The sequence below is a fragment of the Trichomycterus rosablanca genome, chromosome 19 (assembly GCF_030014385.1).
Source record: "Trichomycterus rosablanca isolate fTriRos1 chromosome 19, fTriRos1.hap1, whole genome shotgun sequence".
Taxonomy (NCBI): domain Eukaryota; kingdom Metazoa; phylum Chordata; class Actinopteri; order Siluriformes; family Trichomycteridae; genus Trichomycterus; species Trichomycterus rosablanca.
This window is the reverse complement of record NC_086006.1, coordinates 3,621,506-3,647,708: the sequence shown is the minus strand read 5'-3', so window position 1 is coordinate 3,647,708 and position 26,203 is coordinate 3,621,506. Positions and strand designations below refer to the sequence as shown.

The following is a 26,203-nucleotide window of genomic DNA, read 5'->3' as shown; positions in this document are numbered from 1 at the left end:
CAAATGATGTTTCATTGCTTCCATCTTCCTATTGTTTATACAAATCCAATCTGCCAAAAATTAATAACACTAGAACAAAATTTTACAATACAAACTATTTTAAAAAGATCTTTACCTCAGCCCCCCTCCCCCCAAAAAAAAAAATCATAAAAGCATTAATATTTAGGAATAAGCTGACAATGGATCCACTTTGTCTTATTATGGGAGTCCCAAGCCCAGATTACAGGGATACATTTGCTGCATGTAAGGTTATCTTGTTGAGATGGATCTCTGACTCAGACGCCCAACACTCTCTGACTAGAATAGAGTCATTTTTGATTTCTTGCCAGTGGAATATTTAACATACTGGGCTTGGGACGGGGCGAACCCCGTGGGTAGTGTCGGGCGACTGGTCTGGGAACCGGAATAAAAGTTGAGGACACAGGTGTGCTTCTTTTCCCCCCCTTATTTATTTACACATTCAAACACGACGCTACTTACAAACATACAAACGAAAAAAGTACACGAACATACTCTAGACACTCCTGGCAATGTATATACGACGACTGACTACAAAGTCATTAATACTGTTGAGGTATTGCGCTCTAATTGTAGACTTGAACCCCCATTGTCTACCTGCACGTTGCTTTTATCCTCGTAGCCCCTCACCCTCGGCTGAGCCGATATATTTACAGGGAAACCTAGGATACGATATACAAACACATTTCAATATTTTACAATGTTAAATATATCAATATATTGACTTATTTAACCACATTCCTGGCCATGGCACTTCAACCTACAGTGTATCACAAAAGTGAGTACACCCCTCACATTTCTGCAGATATTTAAATATATCTTTTCATGGGACAACACTGACAAAATGACACTTTGACACAATGAAAAGTAGTCTGTGTGCAGCTTATATAACAGTGTAAATTTATTCTTCCCTCAAAATAACTCAATATACAGCCATTAATGTCTAAACCACTGGCAACAAAAGTGAGTACACCCCTTAGTGAAAGTTCCTGAAGTGTCAATATTTTGTGTGGCCACCATTATTTCCCAGAACTGCCTTAACTCTCCTGGGCATGGAGTTTACCAGAGCTTCACAGGTTGCCACTGGAATGCTTTTCCACTCCTCCATGACGACATCACGGAGCTGGCGGATATTCGAGACTTTGCGCTCCTCCACCTTCCGCTTGAGGATGCCCCAAAGATGTTCTATTGGGTTTAGGTCTGGAGACATGCTTGGCCAGTCCATCACCTTTACCCTCAGCCTCTTCAATAAAGCAGTGGTCATCTTAGAGGTGTGTTTGGGGTCATTATCATGCTGGAACACTGCCCTGCGACCCAGTTTCCGGAGGGAGGGGATCATGCTCTGCTTCAGTATTTCACAGTACATATTGGAGTTCATGTGTCCCTCAATGAAATGTAACACCCCAACACCTGCTGCACTCATGCAGCCCCAGACCATGGCATTCCCACCACCATGCTTGACTGTAGGCATGACACACTTATCTTTGTACTCCTCACCTGATTGCCGCCACACATGCTTGAGACCATCTGAACCAAATAAATTAATCTTGGTCTCATCAGACCATAGGACATGGTTCCAGTAATCCATGTCCTTTGTTGACATGTCTTCAGCAAACTGTTTGCGGGCTTTCTTGTGTAGAGACTTCAGAAGAGGCTTCCTTCTGGGGTGAAAGCCATGCAGACTAATTTGATGTAGTGTGCGGCGTATGGTCTGAGCACTGACAGGCTGACCCCCCACCTTTTCAATCTCTGCAGCAATGCTGACAGCACTCCTGCGCCTATCTTTCAAAGACAGCAGTTGGATGTGACGCTGAGCACGTGCACTCAGCTTCTTTGGACGACCAACGCGAGGTCTGTTCTGAGTGGACCCTGCTCTTTTAAAACGCTGGATGATCTTGGCCGCTGTGCTGCAGCTCAGTTTCAGGGTGTTGGCAATCTTCTTGTAGCCTTGGCCATCTTCATGTAGCGCAACAATTCGTCTTTTAAGATCCTCAGAGAGTTCTTTGCCATGAGGTGCCATGTTGGAACTTTCAGTGACCAGTATGAGAGAGTGTGAGAGCTGTACTACTAAATTGAACACACCTGCTCCCTATGCACACCTGAGACCTAGTAACACTAACAAATCACATGACATTTTGGAGGGAAAATGACAAGCAGTGCTCAATTTGGACATTTAGGGGTGTAGTCTCTTAGGGGTGTACTCACTTTTGTTGCCGGTGGTTTAGACATTAATGGCTGTATATTGAGTTATTTTGAGGGAAGAATACATTTACACTGTTATATAAGCTGCACACAGACTACTTTTCATTGTGTCAAAGTGTCATTTTGTCAGTGTTGTTCCATGAAAAGATATACTTAAATATCTGCAGAAATGTGAGGGGTGTACTCACTTTTGTGATACACTGTACATACAATTATTTACATTACATTGAAGTGTACGCTTTTCTCCCCCTCTCCTTAACAGAGGATGGTTCAACCCAGGTAAGATTAACATAAGTACATGTCATAGTGATGGGTAAGCTACCCTTACTTCATCACAGGGCTAAACATAACCTCAGACAATGGTGTAATATCGGGACTGTTTTTTTGGACTATATTGATGATAGAATCTCAAGAATATTCTGTGAAAGAATAATAAAGATGAGCTCGGAACTTTGATTTACCCTCTGATCACCGGTTATTATACTGGGACATTGGAGATGCGGCCAAGTTTGTATGACAAAGATTTAAGTTGGGGCGTATATATGTGTGTTAACTTTCTTTTATTTATGGTTGCATAAATGTATGTAGAAACAAAAATGAAATACAGCGTGGGGGACTGTTTGGATATTGTATATGTAAATAAACAAGAACAAACCTATCCAAGCTGTGTAAGTACTGAGAAGTGACTATAGTGATGTGAAGTGTTAGCAGTTGCGGTTGCCTAAGACAGGACGTGACGTCAGTGCCAGTCTCCCAGGTGGGCAAGTTTGCCTCATCAGTTCTTTAAACCCCCGGGTTAACAGAGTAACGCCTGCACCTTGCTGATAAGCCGTATTCCCTGTTTTACTTCCTGTTTGTGTGAGTGTGTGTGGGTGTTGCATATCAAAGAAACCCCAGAGATAAATGAGCCAGGAGCCAGATAAGTGTTCAGACTCAGAGCTTGTTCCACATGATAGGAGCTTCTCATTCCTGCCAGCTCTTTCGACCTTGGGCATAGGTGTGTTATCAAGGTGTGTGTGTGTGTGTGTGTTATCATGGGGATGATAGAATGCAGTCTGAGGTCTGGTTTATTACACACAGCCAGTATTCTTCATTTAAGACACCAGGATAATTGTCTGCGTGTCCTTCACGGTGACTGCCGGGCACAGAGGCCACACATCTTTCCTTGTGACTGGCAGATACAGAGATGCCCTTTCACTGACACTGACTGGTATAGAGAGCACGCCGTTTCTCCTCAGCAGTGACTGAGACAAAAATACCAAGATTTAGTTCCTGAAACTGACTTGTAGGATTTGACCCTTGCTTGGAACAGTCAGCTACAGATGTTATGCTGGCACTAAAGTACGGGCACAGAGAAATGCCTCTACACCTTTACTGTGACTGATAGACATACAGACTGCTCCTCTTTCACTGGGACTGACCAGCACAGAGGTCTATGATTGTTTATTGGCAATAACAAGCACAAAGACCATGGGTATGTCCAAAAACCTAGTGATCTCTCTACATAGACGCATTTTACACCGTCCTATGCTCTCCTGAGAAGAGGGCGTGTCTAAATTTTCAGATGCCTTAAATAGCTCCTACTGAGGCGCCTTAATTCTGAGTGATAATCTGACTGAATGACGAGGGAGCGTCCGACGCCTCCTCAGCGGTGAAGGCAATCCCAGCATTCAGTGCGGCACGACCTTTCTCACAATAAATTGCAAATGTGGTGGACGAATGCGGAGCAACCAACAGAGTTTTTTTTAAATGTGAATAATTCCCATTAATGTTTAATTTGTATAAAGGTGTAATCATACAAGTGTCTTTTATTTGTACATTCAGGCTCGTCAGGGACAGTTTAACCGTTTACGTACACGAAGGGAGACGTTAGCTGGCGTGCTAGCGGGTTGTGCCGCCTCAGCCAATTGGTTTGATTGGTCCGAGGCTAATTGTGTTAGCTTAGTAAGCTAAAACGTAATCGTGGTGATGTAATTGGTGTCTAAGTAGTGTGTCTAAATAATCTGCCTTATGAGTTGTTTTATTTGAATACTCTCTACTGAGGCAGCTGTCTAGGTAGGCAGCAGACAGCAAGGCAGCTCACTAGGTTTTTGAACAGACCCCATGTCAGCACCCCTACTGACAAGCACTAAAATCTTGTTTGCTAAGACTGACAGAATCACTATCTAAGTAGTGCATTTAAATAATCTGCCTTATGACTTTGATGCCTCAGGTAGGCAGCAAGGCAGCTCACTATATTTTCAGACAGACCTCATAGTACTCCCTATGTCCACATGGATGTGTACTGTCTCCAACAGCATTGAGGCCAAAAGTTTGTACACACCCCTTCTAATGTTTGAGTTACTGCGTTTAGGCCACACCCATTACTAACAGGTTTATACAAACAATTATATTAAATTACATTCCTTCAGCTATGTGGTGCAGACCCTGTCCTGACTCCAACATAAGTGCCTGGCCTCACTAATAGGCACAAATTCCTTTGCGGAGACCACAAAGGAAAGGCCAGCTCCATTTTAATGCCACTGCTTTTGTTCGGATTGTCAGATGTTCACATACTTCTGTCCAGTTGGTAGGTGAGATCAGTGTAGTTGGATCCCTGTTAACTTTCCAGTCACTTCTAGAGAACTTTTATGGATCACAGAACTTGTGCAGACAAACCCAGAGGTTTCATTTAATGTTTTTTTTATTGTTACTCACAAGCATATCAGACAATATAAGCCGTGTCTCTTTTACCGATATCGACGGGTACAAAGCTCTCCTGTCTGCCACCTTTCCCCCCACGGTACCCTGTGGTACGGTACGTTTTTAAATCTGTCATTCCACATATAATTTATTTGTTTCTCCAATGCCAAGTGACCCATATTATACCTAATTACCCGTGGTAAATTTACAGGGACCAAGCGTATCAGGGCGGGCTGTATTGGTGAGCCAAAAAAACCGAGCTGACTGTTGATCGGTTAAATGCATTCGTCACAGAATCGCCACTGGAGTGAGACAATACAAGCACCATGGTTAATCCCGACTGCAACAGATCTTATTAAAGCACTGTGTACTGTAGATCTAAACAGGGCTGCAGAAAGTTAAACACCAAAACAATCACAGAGGGGCAAACTGAAAATCATCCCCATCGTAAATATCGAGACCAGTTCAGTGATTCAGCGCTGCCCCAAAAGCTTTCCTTTCCTATTTGGTGTGTTTTATGTCCCTGAATAGCTCAGCACATTGTTTTTAACAGCAGTGTATTCTCAGCCCCGCTGTTCACCGTCACACTTGTCAGATGCTTTGTGAAGCTTGTTGGTGTGCGTGGGTGCAGGGATCCTTAATGTGTTCTACTTCTTTGGCTTCAGCTTTCTAAATTTGGCGCCTGGTTCTGTCTCAAATCCCACTGAGGGGACCGCCGTGTTGTAAAATGTGCTACTCTCATTTTCAGTCCCAGAGCCAGAGACGGACATTGTGAGCGAGTGAAAAGAATGCTATCAAAAGCCGCAGTGCTAAAGGCTATCAGGACTGGACAGGATAGGTTTCAGATGGTCATCAGATCGACGGACTCTTCCTTTCATTCTTGATCTCGGACGCGTTTAAAAGCTGCAGTGTTTAGGGAGGGAAGTGTAAGGAACCAGCAAATGAAGTGCAAGTTCAATAGACCACGGCTTTTAGCGTTGCAGGGCCAAAACTGTGGAACTCCTTATCACTGCTCCTTCAGTCGTGCTCGTCATTCACCTCCCTCAAAAAGCAGCTTAAGACCCATCTTTTTATTGCTGCTTTTCCTGACAACTAATATTAATTTACTTATGTTTTGTTTTATTGAATTTGTTTTATTGTTTCTATTGAATTTATTGTTACTGGTTATTCTTATTTATTTATGTATTACTATGTTGATTAATTTCTATGTTGTTTTAGGCCTCTATCTGTACAGTGTCCTTGGGTTTCTTGAAAGGCGCTTATAAATAAAATTTTATTATTAATATTATTATTCAGATGCAGTAGTATTAATGGTGTCTTTTATAATGTTATAGTTCAGATATCTTGATGACTGAGGACGCCTCTCAACTGACTTGCGCCCCCTCTGGCACGTACAGACTGCATTTTTCACCTGCACGAGTCGAGTTCATACACCGACGGGCACTGTGTATGGAGGGCCACACCCCCATCAGCATTATTCCTCAGCCCTGTGCAGGCGCCATCAGTCAGCCAGCAGGGGCCGCAGTCGCACCAGTTATGAGGACCTATGATCCGACTTTCTTACCCTCTAACCCTGAACAACAGCCGAACGTTGTTCATGCAGCCGCCCAGCCCAGTCGGAAGGCAGAGCTGAGATTCGATACGATGTATACGAGACCCCAACTCTGGTGCGCTAGCGTACTTTTTTACCGCTGCGCCGCCTGAGCGGCTGTCACTTGTTTACTTTATGGTTTGCAGAGCCTCCAGTGGTTGAAGAGTGTATTCGGTAACGTTAACAATGTAATCTGAGTTTTGTGTGAAACGTTCATCACTTAACTTATAGCTCTAGGTCAAAACCAGAGGATCAAACGTCAGGTAACAAACATGGCCTGGCTTGTTAGAGAACGTTTGGTTTTTTTTGGTCAAGGCCATTATTTGTGTGTTTTCGTGTGTGTGTGTGTGTGTGTGTGTGCGCGCGCACAGCCACTTGCATACTTCCTCCCCATGCTCTCGGGTTTTTCCAGTCACCCTGAGACCCAGTGAGGCAGGAAGCCTGACCAGCTTATCATTTCCTCTGCTACCAACTCTGCCTGTAACCGCGTGTTGCTAAAAGATAGCCGCAAAAATTCTGATCCACACCTTGATGTGCATGTAGGTCAAACACACGACGACACAAATCGAGTCCTAACACGCACAATCGAGCGTTGAGGCGCGTGTTGGCTCCCGGAGCCCCGAAGCCGCCATGTCTTTGGATCTGCTCTCACGTTTGGCCGATGCATCGTGTGTTCTGGCCCCGGGCCGTTGTCCAATCAGCACATTCCTTCTCGTGAATGCACGGGGGCCATTTTTTTGGCAGGCTGAGCAGGGTGGGGAAAACGTCCATATCCTGTTCCCTCGGCGTCTCGCATACAAACGTGCACGCGCATGGGTTTGATCTGAAAGCATCTATGGTTTATCCTCATACAGAATGTGAATGCGCTGTTAGTGTTTACCCATAATCCTCCTGCAAAGTGGCAGACAGGTGCCCTGTGGCTGCTTTCAGGAAGTGTGAGAGACCGTGGCAAGGTTGCGTGTGATCTAGAGACAGTCTTAGTGTTGATGTTGCTGTGCCAATGTTTGTGGCTTGTTGTTTGAACACAAAGGTGTGTGTGTGTGTGTAAGAGAGATGCCCTGTTTGTGCCCCATTACCAGTTTACGTTGCTCCGTCAGCAGCTCGAACCTTTACAGCTCTTACTGTCATTATTTATTTATTTTTATTATTTTTTTGGTCAGTTTTATGTCGGACGCCCCTCTTAATGCAACACTTCATGCCCCTCTCTCAGACTTAGCTAATCAGGTCTGTGTAGACGCCCAAGTGGCCGATAGCACTGCTGTGATTCGAACCTGGATCTCCGTGGCGGTGGGCTTGCATCTATCTGTTTCCTCGGTTGCTCCCGTCAGGGGTCGCCGGCGGATCGTGATCCGCATTATTGATTTGGCACAGTTTTTACGCCGGATGCCCTTCCTGACACGACCCTATACCTATAGGACCTATAGGACAATTCAGTGTCTTCAATTAGACTGGCTGCATGTTTGTGGACTGTGGGAGGAAACCAGAGCTCCCAGAGGAGACCCACACAGACACGGGGAGAACATGCAAACTTCACACAGAAAGGACCCGGACCGCCCCACCCGGGGATCGAACCCACCGTGACGCCCAGGTGGTGGGCTTGCATAACGTTTGCATACAGCAGACGCTTTTATCCAAAGCGACTTACAGTACTGTGCTGGTGTACAGTCTAAGCAATTGAGGGTTAAGGGACTTTCTCGAGGGCCCAACAGTGGCAATTTGGTAATGGTGAGGCTTGAACCAGCGACCTTTTGATTACTAGTCCAGTACCTTAACCACTAGGCTACAACTGCACAACAGCTGATTATTAAGTTTAGTCTCAGTGCTGATGATATTTGTATGGAGGCTGAAGTCCTGGTGTTATAACAACCCTGGTGTGCCTGTGTGTTTTTAGGAGTGTGCTTCGAACACGGCTCCGCCAGTTTGCTTATTAGCACCGCTGTGTCATTTTCTAGAGCCGAGACTGTTAATGCTCATGGCAATAAAATTTTATTGCTTGGGTGTAAAAGGAGTGGAGTAGCAGATTATATGAGTGCGTATATGTGGGGAGGTGTTCAGCAGTAGCTGCTGTATCTTTACTTCACAATGATAGGGTAACCAGGCGTGAATCTCAGAATTAACGCTCCTGTCTTTGTCCTCTAAAAAAGCAAGAGAAATTCTGAGAGAAAAGGGGGACCGAGAGAGAGAACCAGCGCCTTTCTCTGCCTTCATTCCTCCTCACCCACTTCTTTTGACTCTCCTTTTCTTTTCACCGCGAATAAATCTCTCACCCCGCACAACAGACTCCCATCAGTTCCTTTTTTTCCATTCCTTTTGTTTGTCGAGTTCATCTTGGGGCCCCACATCAGATTTTTTCGGGAAGTGCTGTCCAAAACAAACGGCCGTGTGGGTTAAGCTCATGACTCACATTGGAAAGGGTGGATCGGACTAACATTATGGGTGGGTGACATACCAAAAAAAGCTAGCTTGATATATATATAATACCTGAGATACACTGATCAGCTCCAACATCTGATTCACTGTTTATTTTATCAGCTCCACTTACCATATAGGAGCACTTTGTAGTTCTACAATTACTGACTGTAGTCCATCTGTTTCTCTACATGCCCTTTCATGCTGTTCTTCAATGGTCAGGACCCCCACAGGAGCACCACTGAGCAGGTATTATTTAGGTGGTGGATCATTCTCAGCACTGCAGTGACCAGCGTCCCGTGACCACTGATGAAGGTCTAGAAGATGACCGACTCAAACAGCAGCAATAGATGAGCGACCGTCTCTGACTTTACGTCTACAAGGTGGATCAACTAGGTAGGCGTGTCTAATAGAGTGGACAGTGAGTGGACACGGTATTTAAAAACTCCACTCGTACCAGCACAACATACACTAACACACCACCACCATGTCAGTGTCACTGCAGTGCTGAGAATGATCCACCACCTAAATAATACCTGCTCTGTAGTGGTCCTGTGGGGGTCCTGACCATTGAAGAACAGGGTGAAAGCAGGTTAAAAAACTATGTAGAGAAACAGATGTACTACAGTCAGTAATTGTAGGACTACAAAGTGCTTCTATATGGTAAGTGGAGCTGATAAAATGGACAGTGAGTGTAGAAACATGGAGCATCCTGAAACAACACAGCTCAGCTATATGAGATGATGTGGATGTGTACTGTAAGTCTGAGACTGTGAGGTTATTTGCCACAGACACAGACTAACCGGAAAGAGGTTTTGGTGTGTCGGTTTCATCAGGTCTCTTGTTGTGCACATATGAGAAGTATCGGTGCTTTCTTTCTCTTTCTCTCTCTCACTGTGTGCGTGTGCGTGTGTGTGTGTGTGTGTGTGTGTGTGTGTGTGTGGTGCACTGGGTGGGGAGGAGGTTCCTGCTGCTTACTTTGGGTGGGTGTCAGAATGTTTGCTAAATTATGTTTGGGGAATGAAGGGTGTGTGTTTATGCTTTGGGGGAGCTGGCACAGCTGTGCAGATTTGAAGTGCTGGTTAGAAGAGGGCGACATGACAAAGCGATTCATGTAGTTCCAACATTGAGGGCTAATTTGGTCACTGATGTCACATTGTGTCCTGATTTTTGGTTTGGAAGCGGCTAGTTGAGCTTTTGTTTTGTTCTGGATGAGGTTTTTTGAACTCCACCGAGGTTCTGGTTCCATTATTGCAGGGTATAGAGTTGTACAGCTCTGCTTCAGGTTTATTATGTGTAAATTAGGGATGCATCAATACAAAGTACATGTATTTTTGTACTTGCCAATACCGATGCCAATACCTATTTAGAATATATTTTTTTTTAAAGAAAAACACACGTGAGAAGTGACGAGAAGTTTAATGATACCACGTCCAAAAATGCACGTCAACAAGTAGCGAGCGATCAAAGTGTTTGTGCGCTGACGTGATGAAATCAAGGAGGAAAAATAAATGAATCTGAGTGGATTTGGCAACACGAGCAGCATGGATTGTTCTGTAGTGAGTTGGAGGTTAAAAATTATTTTTGCAATGTTGGTGTTTTGCTGTTATGTTTTGTAGAGAACGATCAGGTCAGAAATACTGTAAAACGTGTGTGTGTGCTGATGTATTCTGATATAAACTATATTATCCCCCTGTCCCACCTGTTTACACTCCTCTCCTGCGTTTCCCCTCACACCGCATCCTGCGTTCTCATTGGCTGTTCGACATGTCACTCATTCCCAGTCGCACATCTGAGATCAGATATCTGACGTGCTAGAAAACTCGAGCGCTCGGCGAGCGGTCGGATCGAGTTGTTGGATAGTTCACACTTAGCGATCGAGAGCCGAGTTTTGATCGCCGAGCGAACGCCGAGTCGCTCCCGAGCCGGCAAATCTAGCGCCGACCAGCCGCCGAGCGAAAATCAGGGCAAAAGTCGTGTAGTGTGAACCAGGCATAACGCAGCAACGCGCACTAGGCACACGGTATCGGATGTTTAGTATCGGAGCCTCGTTTGCGAGTACGAGTACAAGTCAGGCAAATACCCGATACCAGTATCGGTACTCATGCATCTCTAGTGTAAATAGTTACATGTACACACCTTTTACTCTGACTTTTGTCATGTATAGAATGTATAGAATAGTTTGATGAGAAATTGCACATTTGATGACGGTAAATGTCAAACCACTAACAGCCCATTAATTCATTCATCAAATACATAACCTATATGTTTGTACAACTGTGCATGTTCAGAAACACCTCAGTCACCAAGTTATTAGACAATATGTAGAGCAGTAAGTATAAGCTCGGTGACTCCCATCTCTCGGTGGCTCGCCTCGGTCGTGAGCACGTAGCCGTTCTAGGTCGTAACGACCCCATCCGCCCTGGCCGGTGATTCCGTTCTGGAAATCATACGCCCGAGGTGCCGTGCTATCACCCCTCATGCGACAGGTAGTACTGGGTCACATGGTACCAGTAGCAGGGAAGAACCCTGACCTGACTTTAGCATCTCTCATGTCTCCCTATGACTGAACTGAATGCACTACTTTTTTTAAATTAATACAGAAATGAATGAATAACAGATAATAAATAATATATTTTTTATTTAAACTGTTAATATTGTTTCTTGTTAGAGCACATACAGTACAGGCCAAAAGTTTGGACACACCAGCCAAAAGTTTGGACACACCTTCTCTTCAATGTTTTTTCTTGATTATTTTTATTTTCTACATTGTAGATTAATACTGAAGACGTCCAAACTATGAAGAATTATGTAGTGAACCAAAAAGTGTTAAACAAACCAGAATATGTTTTATATTTTACCAACTCTACCTCTGCACAACCCAACTGATGGTCTCAAACACATTAAAAAAGCAACAAATTCCAAAAATTCACTGTAGACAAGGCACAAACATTCATTGAAAACCGTTCCAGGTGGAAACCTAATAAAGCTGGTTGAGAAAATTTCAAAGAGTGTGCAAATCTGTCATTAAAGCAAAAGATGGCTACTTTAAAGAATCTAAAATATAAAACATATTCTGGTTTGTTTAACACTTTTTTGTTTACTACATAATTCCATATGTGTTCCTTCATAGTTTGGATGTCTTTAGTATTAATCTACAATGTAGAACATTTAAAAAAAATTAAGAAAAACCACAGGAATGAGAAGGTGTGTCCAAACTTTTGGCCTGTACTGTACATTTCCTATTTATTATTACTATTATACAGACATTATAGTTTTTTTAATCTGTCTATGTTCTGTCTATATTAAACACAGTTTATCATCAGCGACACACAATTACACTCTCAGTCCCTCTCATTCAGTCTCACAATAATTCTGAGCCATTTTGGGTGATATTGGATTCAGTTTTAGCAACGTTACAATTTGTACTTCCACTATTTCAGACAACTTCTCACAGCAAGAAGGTCCTGGGTTCGATCCCCAGGTGGGGCGGTCCAGGTCCTTTCTGTGTGGAGTTTGCATGTTCTCCCCGTGTTCGTGTGGGTTTCCTCCGGGTGCTCCGGTTTCCTCCCACAGTCCGAAGACGTGCAAGTGAGGTGAATTGGAGAAACTGAAGCGACTTACATTATACAGTCTAAGCAATTGAGGGTTAAGGGCCTTGCTCAAGGGCCCAACAGTGGCAACCTGGCAGTAGTGGGATTTGAACCAGCGACCTTCTGCTTACTAGTCCAGTACCTTAACCGCTAGGCTACAACTGCCCTTCAGTTCATGATTAAATTACATGAGCAACAGGGAAAAATGACAAGGACAATGAACTGGGTTGCATTTGTTGGATTGATACATTTGCAGATTGAACCTCTTAAAGGGCCCCATGTTAATGCACAGTTAGTAGTGGAAGTTATCTGAAATAGTGGAAGTACAAACTGTAATGTTGCTAGTGTACATCTGCAGTAAAAGATCGGCGTCTGCGATGCTGATTCACTCGCCGCATCAGATCTCCTCAGGAGTCTTCACTCCATCTCAGACAGCCAGAGTTTCCTCTTAACCCATAATTAGGTTCTGCCGAGGTAATATAGGGTGTCTGAGAGGCCGCGAGCTTTCAAAGTGAGGACAGTAATCCGTCTCGGCCCACCCTGAAAACAAAAACACACGCACTGTAATTTTCACCTAAAGTCGATGATACCCTGGCAGTGCTGGTGACATCATCGCTCTCCAAAATGTGGAAGTCTCCAGTCCTGCCAGTCTGATCGAGATCTGATTGACATGCTGAGTCTTCGTTATCTAGAGAAGGTATCTGTGCTTGTGTAAGTGTACTAACGATTCTCTTTCTCTATAGGAGACATCACGCAAAAAGGGTATGAGAAGAAAAGAGCCAAGCTGCTGGCGCCGTACATACCCCAGACCCAAAGTAAGAGCTCGTTTTCCTAATTTACACATTTAGGTTTATTGTTTCTCAAACATAGTTGATCCCAGGATGAACACTGAGGTGTGTATTAGATGGAATACGCAGGAAAGGAGGCTTCAGTGTTACATGAAATTAAAGGAGTGGTTTTGGCAAAAATATAACGTAGTCAGATGTAATCAGCCAAGACCTACAGTGCTTGGACAAATAGCTTACTGTCTTTAATACGTTTTACTGTAATATACTTTACTTAATGTACCTTGAGCTGCGGACTTAATAAAGTGATCTGTCTGTCATTGTGTCTGTCTATCTATCTTTGTCTGTCTATCTTTCTATCTATATCTATATCTGTCTGTCTGTCTATCTATTTCTGTCTGTCTGTCCGTCTGTCTATATATCTGTCCGTCTTTTTATCTATCTATGTCTGTCTGTCTGTCTATCCATCCATCTGTCTGTCTGATGGTCTATCTTTGTCTGTCTATCGATCGATCTCTGTCTGTCTGTCCCGTCCGTCTATCTATCTATCTATCTATCTATCTATCTATCTATCTATCTATCTATCTATCTATCTATCTATCTATCTATCTATCTATCTATCTATGTGTTTATCTTTCTGTCTGTCTATCTATCTATCTGTCTATCTATCTGTATGTCTGTCTGTCTGTCTGTCTATCTATTTACATGCGGCCACTAGAACACCATATGTGCTTGTTTTACAAATATATGTGGGAACTAAAGAGTTGAGTTGGTCCCCCCTTGATAATTCTTACAGCATTTACTCTTTTGAAGTGCTTTCCACTTGATTTTATAATCTGACCATCATTTCAAAGAGCCGACGCAGCAGGAGTGATAAATGTTTTTGGTTCATGTTCAGAGCTCGTTCCATGCCACAGAGTTTTCCACAATGCCATTGTGTGCTGTGTAATTGGGATTTTCCTTCGATGGAACTATGGGCTACAGCCCAACCCAGACAGACATTCCTGCCCTATGTTAGGATGAATCTTTTGTCGAGAGTTCCTGAAGAAAGCAGTCGGGAAGTCCAGAAAGTACTCTTTAAAACACTTTATTAAGTGTAAAAATGATCTGTGAATATATATCAGAGCTAAGCCGACCGACGCTCCTTTCTCCTGCAGTCTAGAAACACGACCACCCAAGAAAAAGAACCGGCGTCTAAGCCCGCCATTCTTTTAAACTAGTCTAGGCTCCTCCTCCGCCGCTGCTGTTGGAGCCAATGAAATGTGCTAAAGAGGCCCAGGCTCCGCCCACCCCCTAGGTGGGGGTCAGGGAGGGAGCCTAGCCGGCGCCATGTTGAACAAAAAAAAGACCATGTGGCATGGATGTCGTAAAACTTGGAAAATGCCGTAAAACTTCCCATATTAAATGTACGTTTTTATGTTCTGAAAAACCTAACACCTACCAATCTGCTGTGAGCACTATGCAGCTCAAACCAGCTCTGTCTACACTGCAGAAGCCCATGCCATTACTTACGGTTATGCAGAAGAAAACCAAACACACAAAATCTTAATATGCACAGATTGTCATTTATGACTTAAAAGTGCTAGAATCATGTACATCAGATCACCCTATCATTAATAACATACTAACAGAACTGGAATGTGACACATCGTGCTGGGACACAGCGGGATAGTAAGAAAGGCAAAATACAACAAACATCAACATCCCTTCAACAGATATCAAACCACTAATACATTTTAACATCAAAAAAGAGTGGAACACACAGACCACAAACACACTTCAGGAGATACACCCAAACATCAACATTAAACCAAGGACGACGTATAGACCAAGTTATACACACAAAGTGCAGAATCGGCCACACCAGAATAACTTACCTACACCTGATAAATGGAGAAAACCCCCCAAACATCTGTAACGATAAACCACATACCTATAAGAACGCCCCAAAGAAAGACAACAAGTACACATGCAGAACAGTTAAGGACAGTCTTAACCGACCTCGCAGCCATTAAAATGAAAATATAAAATAGCCCAAATTATAAAGACAAGATAAAATAAGCAGACAGAATACCCCCCAGATACCTGCTCAGTGGGACCTTCTCCACAGCAAGAAGGTCCTGGGTTCGATCCCCAGGCGGGGCGGTCCGGGTCCTTTCTGTGTGGAGTTTGCATGTTCTCCCTGTGTCCGTGTGGGTTTCCTCCGGGAGCTCCGGAAAAGCGTCTTCCTCCCACAGTCCAAAGACGTGCAAGTGAGGTGAATTGGAGATACAAATTTGTCCAATATAACCTTGTGAACTGATGAACCTTGTGTGTAATAAGTAACTACCGTTTCTGTCATGAATGTAACCAAAGTGTAAAATATGACATTAAAAGCCTAATAAATAAATAAATAAATAAATACATACATAATACCTGTCTTGCCATAAAATGACACATACGTGTTAAACATGGCATTCAAATCCAAATAAATCAATAAATAAATAAGCGCACTATGCCGTCTTTAGCTCTGCTTTACATTCCATGTAGCTCTCCACCACATAGTGAGGTGTTATTGAAGCTTCAGTCCACTTCTTTACAGTCCTATGGTGCTGTGCTTTATGCTACTTGAGCCCACACTTGACATGCATACTGATCTTAGGCTTGTGTGGGGCTGCATGGTCATGAAACTGAATTATTTGTAAGTGCCCCGATTTACACAAGCCTCTCAAGTTTATAGCTTTAAAACAGTAGTGTCATAGCTGGAGAGAAATGGTTCTTTCCTGCACTCCAGTGGTGGAAAAGGGAACTTCACCCTAATGACATGTTCCAACATGTCCAGACTTTGATTTACTTATTATTAAATAATAAGATGATCTTGTTGGCATGATTTACCCCTGTGTGTTTCCTTATAATAGCTAAAGAGACTCAGTCCAGAAGACTAATGAATAAAACACTGCTGGCATGAGTTAAGCCAAATCTGTCAGGCAAACAGTGATTTCTGACACTTTACAGCTCATTACTGAGTAAACACCCACTCACCCACCCACAAGCACAGTGACTCTGACAGGAAACAGGGGAGGAAGTTAGTTAGATGAACTCATTGCGCTCAGGTCCGTTCTGTGCCACTGCGTCATCGTCGGCTGAACAAATACAGCTGAATCATTCACACCGGAAGTGATATAGATGTTTCAAACTCACTTTCAGTATATTAATAAATGATTACTTTATATGGTCATTAAGATCATGTTTCTATTCACTACTGCAAAGGTTATCTGCTCACATTTTGTTAGGCTCTTCAAAGCTGCCATTTAATGGCTTTGAAGTTGAAAGGTGACCCCCTGCTGTGTTTCCCCATCCATAATCCTAACAGATCTAAATATAGTTATAGTTTTATTTAATTTTCATCAACCATCTTATCCTGATCAGGGTGGGCAGCACGGTGGCTCAGTGGGTAGCACTGTCGCCTCACAGCAAGAAGGTCCTGGGTTCGATCCCCAGGTGAGGCGGTCTGGGTCCTTTCTGTGTGGAGTTTGCATGTTCTCCCCATGTCTGCGTGGGTTTCCTCCTGGTGCTCCGGTTTCCTCCCACAGTCCAAAAACATGCAAGTGAGTTGAATTGGAGACACTAAATTATCCATGACTGTGTTTGACATTAAATTTGTGAACTGATTAATCTTGTGTAACGAATTTTAACGAGTTTTTGTCATGAATGTAACCGAAGTGTAAAACATGATGTTAAAATCCTAATAAATAAATCCTGATCAGGGTCGCAGTGAGTCCAGTTCACCCGAAAATGAAAATCAGGCGCAGGGTAGGAATACCCTGGACAAGGTGGCAATCCATCACAATGATTTGTCCAAAATCAGTGGGTCTGTAAAGGACTAGTAGGGTCTGTTAAGGTCTGTTACGGTCCAGTAAGGTCTTGTAGGGGCTGTTAGCGTCTGTTGAGGTCTAGTAGGGTCTGATAAGGTCTAGTAAGGTCTAGAAGGTCTGTTAAGGTCTTGTATGGTCTGTAAAGGTCTAGTAAGGTCTTGTAGGGTCTGTAAAGGTGTAGTAGGGTCTTTTAAGGTCTGTTACAGTCCAGTAAGGTCTTGTAGGGTCTGTTAACATCTGTTGAGGTCTAGTAGGGTCTGATAAGGTCTGTTACAGTCCAGTAAGGTCTTGTAGGGTCTGTTAACGTCTGTTGAGGTCTAGTAGGGTCTGATAAGGTCTAGTAACGTCTAGAAGGGTCTGTTAAGGTCTTGTTGGGTCTGTAAAGGTCTAGTAGGGTCTGATAAGGTCTAGTAAGGTCTTGTATGGTCTGTAAAGGTCTAGTATGGTCTGTTAAGGTCTGTTACGGTCTAGTAAGGTCTTGTATGGTCTGTAAAGGTCTAGTAGGGTCTGATAAGGTCTAGTAAGGTCTTGTAGGGTCTGTTAGCGTCTGTTGAGGTCTAGTAGGGTCTGATAAGGTCTAGTAAGGTCATGTATGGTCTGTAAAGGTGTAGAAGGGTCTTTTAAGGTCTAGTAGGGTCTGTTAAGGTCTAGTAGTTTCTTTGAAGGTCTAGTAGGATCTCCTAAGGTCTGTTAAGGTCTAGTAGGGTCTGTTAAGCTATGAATGTTTTTAATAGCTTTTTCATTTCTTATTTTTACTATAGTATTTGGGTTGTATTTAAGTTTAATATGTCTGTCTAATTGTGAAAACTAAATTGTGAAAACTAAAGATTATTGCTCCTAACTTTCTCGAAGCAACTGTTTGTTAGCATGTAGGCAAACAGACAATGGTGAAATGTGCTTGCAAATATACTGGAGAAAAATTTTACATAGTTTTTAAAAGCTAGAAAGAGCACTAGCTCCAAAGGCACAAAAACAGAAGAATCGGACTTGATTGAAGAAGGCAGACGTTGGATCGTTTATTCAGAGAGAGACCTGAGGTAATTGAAAGCTTAGAGCTTAGAATGTTATTGTTTGGTGCTTCAAAAGCTCTTGATTATTATTTAGGAGCCTCTGGAATTACATTTATGAAAAAAGAACTTTAGGGATGAACAGTTACTGACTGTAGGCCAACTCCTGCTGTGAACACTTCTAAGTACACTATTTATTTTTGACTATTAAGATACCCATAAATAGCCATTAGATCCCCATAAATGGCTTTTTTAATGACATATTGGACTGTGGACGTTAGCATGAAACATTTCAGAGACTTTTAGACTTTTTTTCTTGCTGTACCATAGAAAATTATTGTTATTTGATCTTTATTATCTCGACAGTCAGTGGCTTTACGTAGACTCCATGGCTGTTTGGTGGATCTACTAGAACGTGCCATATTTACTATTCTTTATTTGCTTTAATATGTGTAGTTCAGTAAATAAATAGTAATTGTGCATTCAGACTTAACCCATGTTTAAACTTGCTCCTTGATTGCGTAAGTTTAGTTTCAAGTAGTTTTAAGGGCAGTTGTAGCCTAGCAGTTGAGGTAGTGGACTAAGAAGCAGATGGTCGCTGTTTCAAACCCCACCATTGTCAGGTTGTCACTGTTGGGCCCTTGAGCAAGGCCCTTAACCCTCAATTGCTTAGACTAGATACTCTAAGTCGCTTTGGGTAATAGCGTCTGCTAAATGCTGATAATGTAAATATTAATAGATGTTCAGAACTTTTGCTTATAACTATATGTAAACTATAAGTATTTATAAGTAGTATTTAAGTCATGGTCAGTAGATAATAGACAGTAGACATTCTCTGTCTAATCTGTTCTAATCTGCTCGGTATGCTCACCTTAACATCTTTGCAGATGTGGATCCAGCCCTCCAGAGTATTCATTTAACCCCAGGTCCAGGTGTCGACTCCTCTCCAAGCCCGGACGCTGCACCCACGGCCGCCCCACGGCACCATCGCACACACCGCAGTGGGGGAGCCCGTGATGACCGATATAGATCAGGTAACCCAGAATAAAATACCACCAACATCATCATTTATGTAGCCGCATCCTGTGTGTGTTAATATACAGTCTACTGTATTATGTAACTGTAATGCTCTGTTCTATGCTCATTTCGTCTCTTTCAGATATCCACACAGAGGCCGTGCAGGCGGCTTTGGCCAAGCACAAAGAGAAGAAGATGGCACTTCCCATGCCCACCAAGCGCCGATCAACCTTCGTTCACTCTGCACTGGAGAACTGCACTCCTCCTGGTGGGTAGCAAACTTGTGCCCACAAGCCTTCTGCTGGCCCTTCTGTCAAGAGCACAACGCCCAGGGCCAGAGAGCACAAACCTGCCAGATAGTGGAATAAGAAATTGACATGCTGATCATTTCTGAGAAAAATAAATAAATAAATCAGTAGTTCATCAGTCAATACAGCTCACATGTAGTTGGTCAAATGTTGACCAGAGCTTGAAATGACCACAAGAGTACTCTTGTGTAACTGTTGAGTAACCAGTCATAGGTCTTCATATATAATCATATTTTTACCCAAACTTTCAGTGCTACAAAGTACACACTAAAAAGCCCATTTAATATGTTAAATAACGTTTTATTTTGTACAATATCCAGTACAGAGCAAAACATGCTGTACAGTCGTATTCCTCCATTCATAACACTGTTATTTTTATAGGGTTTTTTGTTGTTTGTTTGTTTTTTGTTGCTTGAGTGTGTTTATATTATTGTAATGATCATGTGTGTGTGTGTGTTTGTGTGTGTCCAGATACGTCTTCAGCTTCAGAGGACGAGGGCTCCCTGCGCAGGCGTCAGGCCGCCGTGAGCGCCGCCGTGAGCGCCGCTCTCACCCAGGGCCTCCAGAATTCAGAGCTGTGGATCAATCGCTCGATCCAGGGCTCCTCCACGTCTTCCTCTGCTTCCTCCACCCTCTCACACGGAGACAGCAGCAAGAACCAGAGTCTTAACCACATCCAGAGCGCCCTGGCAGACGTACTAGCACACACACGCATAGGTATACGAACACAGACGAACACAGTACTCATCATACAGTCTGTATACAGGTCAGAGAGTAACACGGTTATGTCCCGTACAGAGAGCAGCAGTGTTCCTCCTGACGTGACGGCCTCAGTGCCCCAGGATCGAAACTCCCGGGGCGACCTGAGTTCCAGTCCCGCCGTGAAAGGCATGAGCCGTGGCCAGAACCGCTCCAGCATACTGGACACAGCCGATGGTGAGGGACTGCTCACTGTGCACTGTGATTTAAACTGTGATTCTTAATAAATGTTTTCATGACATAGCATTATGTCATATGACTCCATGAAGTATCAGAAGAATTTAGATAAATAAGCAAGACAGTGATCCAGGTCCACACGTTTTTTTTTTCTCTTTTTATTAGTGCAAATAGTTCAGAATTAAGAATTAGCATTGCAGCACAAGTGTCAAACATCAGAACTGTCTTGGTCAGTCAACCATCCTTGCATTACTAAATAATGTGTATTTTTATGATATTAACCTTTCCTCACCAAACCATTACCTTAAAACAGGCCTTTAATAAAGCCATCAGGTGGCGCAGCTCGAGATCTCAGGTTCATATCAGCCGGTCGAGCGCTTGCACAGACACACGATTGGCTTTGTCTCTAAAGGGCGGGACAATGGCTGAACAGTGTTCCTCTTAACTTCTGCAATTGCCCCCTCTGTTAGCTGATCGGTGACGTCTGCACAATGAGACGGGTTAAAATGGGGATGGTACATGACTCTGTGTGTGATACGGATCCACATATGAACTCGTCTTGTGAAAAGATGCTTATGTACTGCTTACATGTTAGAGAGGAGACGTGACAGTCAGTGGAAGGTCAGCAGCAGTACAGGCGAAACACGATTGGGTTATTGGACACAATTTGGGGGAAAATGCATAAACAGAAAATACAAAAACAGGTTCTTTAAAATGTGAACTAATAAATAGCACTGATATCAATCGACAAATTCTTAAATGACTGACTGTTCCACTGACTGACACTTTATTTGTTCACCTCTGTTATAGCTTCGTTATTCATGTCAGGGATTTTCTATTAAGTGCATCACAAGTGAGACTCGGTACAATCGAACCCAGTTGATGGTCCAGATTATTTCCTCTCTGAGACTCTCTGAGAGTGTCAGGCTACCAGTTACCACTGAAAAAGACAAAACTACATTATTTCATCTGCTGCTGTACTCATGTAACCTAATGTATAAAACAAAAACTAATACCAGTGTTGATGCACTCAGTTTAGGCCCTTTGTTCCTGTTACAGTTTTATTCATTACAAAAACTTTTCATCATTTTTATGACAAAATACAGTTGTGCACGATAATTTGGATTGAGTTTTAACCCATGTTTTGTTTTCTTTTTATTTCTCTCATGGCATTGCTGCTTGCCTGGTTATAGGAAAAGGTATTGGAGTGAGAACAGAGTTGTTTAGCGCTTAGACCCCTGTACTTTTACCTTCATGTATTTCTGCCCAAGCAGTTTGTACCTATAGTAGATTTCTGAACCCCTTTTGTCTTTTTTTTCTTTGCATGGATGCACTAGCTAATATATGCTTACTGGAATAACCTCTGTTGTGCGTTGTGTGTATCTGTGTGTAGGAGTTCCGGTGAACAGTAGAGTCTCCACCAAGATCCAGCAGCTGCTCAACACACTGAAAAGACCCAAACGACCTCCGCTCAGTGAATATTTCCTGGATGATTCCGAGCAGATTGTGGAAGGTATGTAAGCTTTTAACTGGTACTTGGTATACTGGGATTAGTTTTTCAGGTAGTACAGCTTATGGTCAGTTTCCAAGCCTTAATGAGAATGTGTATCATGATTGGCTCAGGTGAAAGCGTGTAAGGTGCATTGTCTCATTGCATCTACTGTAAGCAGACTCAAACATAATACCAACCATGCCAAATATGTGTTAAACAGGGCATTAAAATCCAAACAATCTAAACAAAATATTGCATCTACTGTGTATTTTCCGTGCTTGACACATGCACTCCGCTTATGTCACAGTCCCGAGTCCAGATCCAAACACTCCACGTCCTGAGGGGCGACAGATGATCCCAGTGAAGGCCGAGCCCCTGGGCGTAGTGAGCAATTGGCCACCGGCCCTGCAAGCCTCTCTAGCAAGATGGGGCGCCACACAAGCTAAGAGCCCTGCTCTCACAGCGTTGGACCTCACTGGCAAACCGCTCTACACCCTTACTTACGGTCAGTAGCACTACACACCTCCAGAACAAGCGTATTGTAAAGCAAAGCCTGTGCTGTTTATCATTAACCGTGCCTCGTTTCTGCGCTCTGCTGCTCGTTCTACAGGTAAACTGTGGAGCCGCAGTCTTAAACTGGCATACACGCTCCTAAATAAACTGGGCACCAAGAACGACCCTGTGCTGAAACCTGGAGACCGGGTAAGACAAGAATGAGACATTTGTGCTGTCTAGTGCAGTGAAGATTTTAACCAGTGTATAAAGCATCATCTGATATCATGTGTGTGTGTGTGTGTGTGTTAACTAGGTGGCGCTGGTATACCCCAACAGCGACCCCAGTATGTTCTGGGTGGCTTTCTACGGCTGCCTGCTGGCTGAAGTCATTCCTGTTCCAATAGAGGTCCCACTGTCTCAGAAGGTAAAGCAGATTTAAAATACACAACAGGTTAATACGTGGGTATTATTATTCTTCACATTGTTGATTCATGATTCTTTGTATTTAACTGGGCTGATAGGATGCAGGAAGTCAGCAGATTGGCTTTTTGTTGGGCAGCTGTGGGGTCAGTCTGGCTCTCACCAGTGAGGTGTGTCTTAAAGGACTGCCCAAGACGCCCAGTGGAGAAATACAGCAGTTCAAAGGTATGTTAACATAGAGCAAACACCGTATATGCAGTTTGTTTGTACTCTTAACCCTTTAATGGTCTGTTTAGCCATTTGGTTGAGATTACTTTGAGTCTTAGGTACTTGGGTAAAATAAGCTGTATTTTTTTTCCCCAATTGCCCCCCAATTTTCTCCCTAATCTAGTCTTATCCAATTACCCTGCTTCAATATTCTCTCTCTGTACCGATACTACCCTCCACTGCTGACTGAGGAGCGCCGCAACTGACACACGCCTATGCGGATCAGCTTTGTGTACGGAGAGCCACACCCTGTCCATATTATTCCTCGACTCTGCGCAGGCGCCATCAATTAGCCAGCAGAGGTCGGAATTGCATCAGTTATGAGGTACCGTCCGGCTTTCCCACCCTGTATGAACAACAAGCCAGTCGTTGTTCATGTAGCCGCCCAGCCCAGCCGGATGGCAGAACCGAGATTCGCAACGATGTGTTCGAAGTCTCAGCTCTGGTGTGCTAGTGTGTTTTACCGTTGCGCCACCTGAGTGGCAAAATAAGCCGTATTTAAATAATCTTGTTTGCCGCATCTACTGCTTGGTTGACGTGTGTTAAACTCATAAATATTTGTAGATGGTTTTAAGAAAACAGACGTTCTAACCTTTATGTCAACTTGAATCTAGCAGCTGAAAATCATCCATGAAAGTTGCATCGTTTTTGTGTTTGGTAAAGGCTCGTAAAAAAATACTGTGTGCAGTAGTAAACAAATATTAATTATTTGTTGTTGGTATAGTCCCAAGAAACTAATTTTCTTTAAAGGGTTGAAGGGGAAAAAGCCAAATAGCCAAATTAGTCACTCAGTGAAAAAAAAGCTTCCTTAGTTTGGTATTGGTGATGATAGACTTGTGTTGCTAATTAGTAAAGCAGTTCCTGGTAGCTATTAACACCAATAGCCAAACTGCATGTATAAATCATTTAACACTTGCTGGGTCACATCTGTATCAGACATCCTGTTAATACCAAGCACAGTCTGTCCTTTACAGGAACTGGACAAACGTCACTACAGAGCTAAAAACAGTAGTTCCCATTGTAAAGCTGGTATCACTTCTTCTTTTAACATACAGTACATACCATCTTTGGTTTTTGGGTTTCAGTTGCAAAGCAGCAGCGCAGAAGCCTGAGATCACTGTGTAAAGCCTAGTCCAAGCTCTAGTAGTGTTAGGACTACAGGCGCATTTGGATGTGGCTATTGGGGTTTTAAAAATGTGGTTACACACTGAAGTTTTGTAAGAAGTCACACAAGCAAATGTCAAATGTGATTAAAATTTTTTATTTTTATTTTAATGTATTTAACCGCTTTATCTTGATCAGATTCACGATGGGTCTGGTTCGTGCAGAGCGGGTGCCGAACAATCCATTCCAGAGCTCTGTTCCCCTACCCTCAGACAGCCAGTCTTAACACTGCTGAGATTTGAACCCTGGAATTGGAAAATTAAAGCAGATTAAAGATCTTAAAAACATACTTTCAAACATAGTGACGTTAAAATGCTAGCAAACTAATTAAAGTTCCATTCATTGTGGAACAGGACTTTGCTGTAGTTTTAAAAGAAGTCTTAAAAGAAGTGCTCAGGTGGCAGGCTAACACACCAGCACATCACTGTGAGGTGTTTAAACTAAACCAGTCTGTGAGTTAAGGACCTGTCCCTGGTGTCACATAGCTCTGGAGCCTTCCATAGCTCTGTGTTGAAAGCCAATGCTGGCAGGTGATTAGAAACTGCCTCAGGCAAGCCGTAGCCTAGTGGTTAAGGTACTGGACTAGTAACCAGAAGGTCGCCGGTTCAAGCCCCACTACTGACAGGTTGCTGCTGTTGGGCCCTTGAGCAAGCATACTGTAACTGTAATGTAAGTAGTTTTGGATAAAAGCATCTGCCAAATGCCGAAAATGTAAATGTGGCGTGTGTGGTGATCTGGTTATACTTGATCAGATCGGGGTTGTTCGAGCAGCAACAGATTCACAATCTGGAATTGGAAATGACTAAATTGAGAGATAAGGGGGAAATCCAGGGAGTAAAGTACTGTAGAAGTGCCAAGCATGTTTTGTTTTTCCTAAGCTACTACGATGGGTGTGTTTGATGTTTGTTTGTGTGTGTGCTTTTGCAGGATGGCCTCGGCTTAGATGGGTGGTCACAGACACCAAGTACCTCACAAAGCCTTCTAAAGACTGGCAGCCACACATACCCACGGCTAACACTGATACCGCGTACATCGAGGTGAGCCACCAGTCTGAGCGTGTGTTGAAATGTAAACTGGTGTATGTGGCTGCATGCATGGCCATTTCACTCTGTTTGATGTTTTTTTCTTTCTAATATTTGTATTCAGTACAAGGCCAGTAAGGAGGGCACCGTCATGGGGGTGGCTGTGTCCAAAATCTCCATGCTAACACACTGCCAGGCGCTCACCCAGGCCTGCAATTACAGCGAAGGTGAGTATCACAGCGAAGTCTTAATCTCACTGACGATGAACAGACAGAAACCCTCTCATTGCACCGCTCACTTGTACCACTAACTCCACGTCTGCAGCGTTACAGTTTCACAGTTTAATTATTAACGATGCAGTCGAGCAGCGTCTGTTCTCTTTATATCACACGTGAGGTGAGATTTGGATTTATTCAAATAAACAGGGATTTTTTAAATATTGATTAGCAGGTTTGTTATTAGCGTCTGCTCTTTTAAGACAGCCAACATAAAGCTGTCAGCTTTTAGATAGGCAGTGATATATCATTTGCATACCGTGTGTGTGTGTGTGTGAGAGAGAGAGAGAGAGAGAGAGAATCAATAAAAGTAAAAGAATCAATTAAATCTTTTAAATGAATCCCTGTGCACTAGACACAAAGCCATGTGTTTTTGTCTCTGAGTAAATGATCGCTGCTATGCTGCATGTCCACATTTAGACCTAAATCATTAGTTGTATCTCTTGGTACAATCATTAGATGTATACTGTGCCCAGAGCTGGATGTTTTTTATTATTGATGTTCGAAAACACAACTATTTTGCCTTAAATATAACCCTAAATCATTTTAGGTCAATATTTAATAATTCTATGGCGAGCAGGTGGCACAGCAGTCTGTTACACTAGCCCACAGCTACTGAGATCCAGGTTTGAATCTCAACATTGCTATTGCCCACCCGAGTGTCTG

The 26,203-nt window shown here is 43.1% G+C and overlaps 1 protein-coding gene across 2 annotated transcripts in view; it reads left to right on the top strand.

Annotated features, from left to right (window-relative positions):
* The window catches only part of dip2ba (disco-interacting protein 2 homolog Ba), a 73,238-nt gene that overhangs the window by 34,257 nt on the left and 12,778 nt on the right, over window positions 1-26,203 (top strand). For both annotated transcript variants that reach the window (XM_063016206.1, XM_063016205.1), the window contains exons 2-13: window positions 13,239-13,310; window positions 19,029-19,175; window positions 19,301-19,426; window positions 19,938-20,183; window positions 20,265-20,402; window positions 21,796-21,915; window positions 22,202-22,399; window positions 22,505-22,596; window positions 22,703-22,813; window positions 22,911-23,034; window positions 25,168-25,277; window positions 25,387-25,489. In XM_063016206.1, coding sequence (XP_062872276.1) covers window positions 13,239-13,310; window positions 19,029-19,175; window positions 19,301-19,426; window positions 19,938-20,183; window positions 20,265-20,402; window positions 21,796-21,915; window positions 22,202-22,399; window positions 22,505-22,596; window positions 22,703-22,813; window positions 22,911-23,034; window positions 25,168-25,277; window positions 25,387-25,489 — 1,587 coding nt within the window. The remainder of the gene's footprint in view (window positions 1-13,238; window positions 13,311-19,028; window positions 19,176-19,300; window positions 19,427-19,937; window positions 20,184-20,264; window positions 20,403-21,795; window positions 21,916-22,201; window positions 22,400-22,504; window positions 22,597-22,702; window positions 22,814-22,910; window positions 23,035-25,167; window positions 25,278-25,386; window positions 25,490-26,203) is intronic.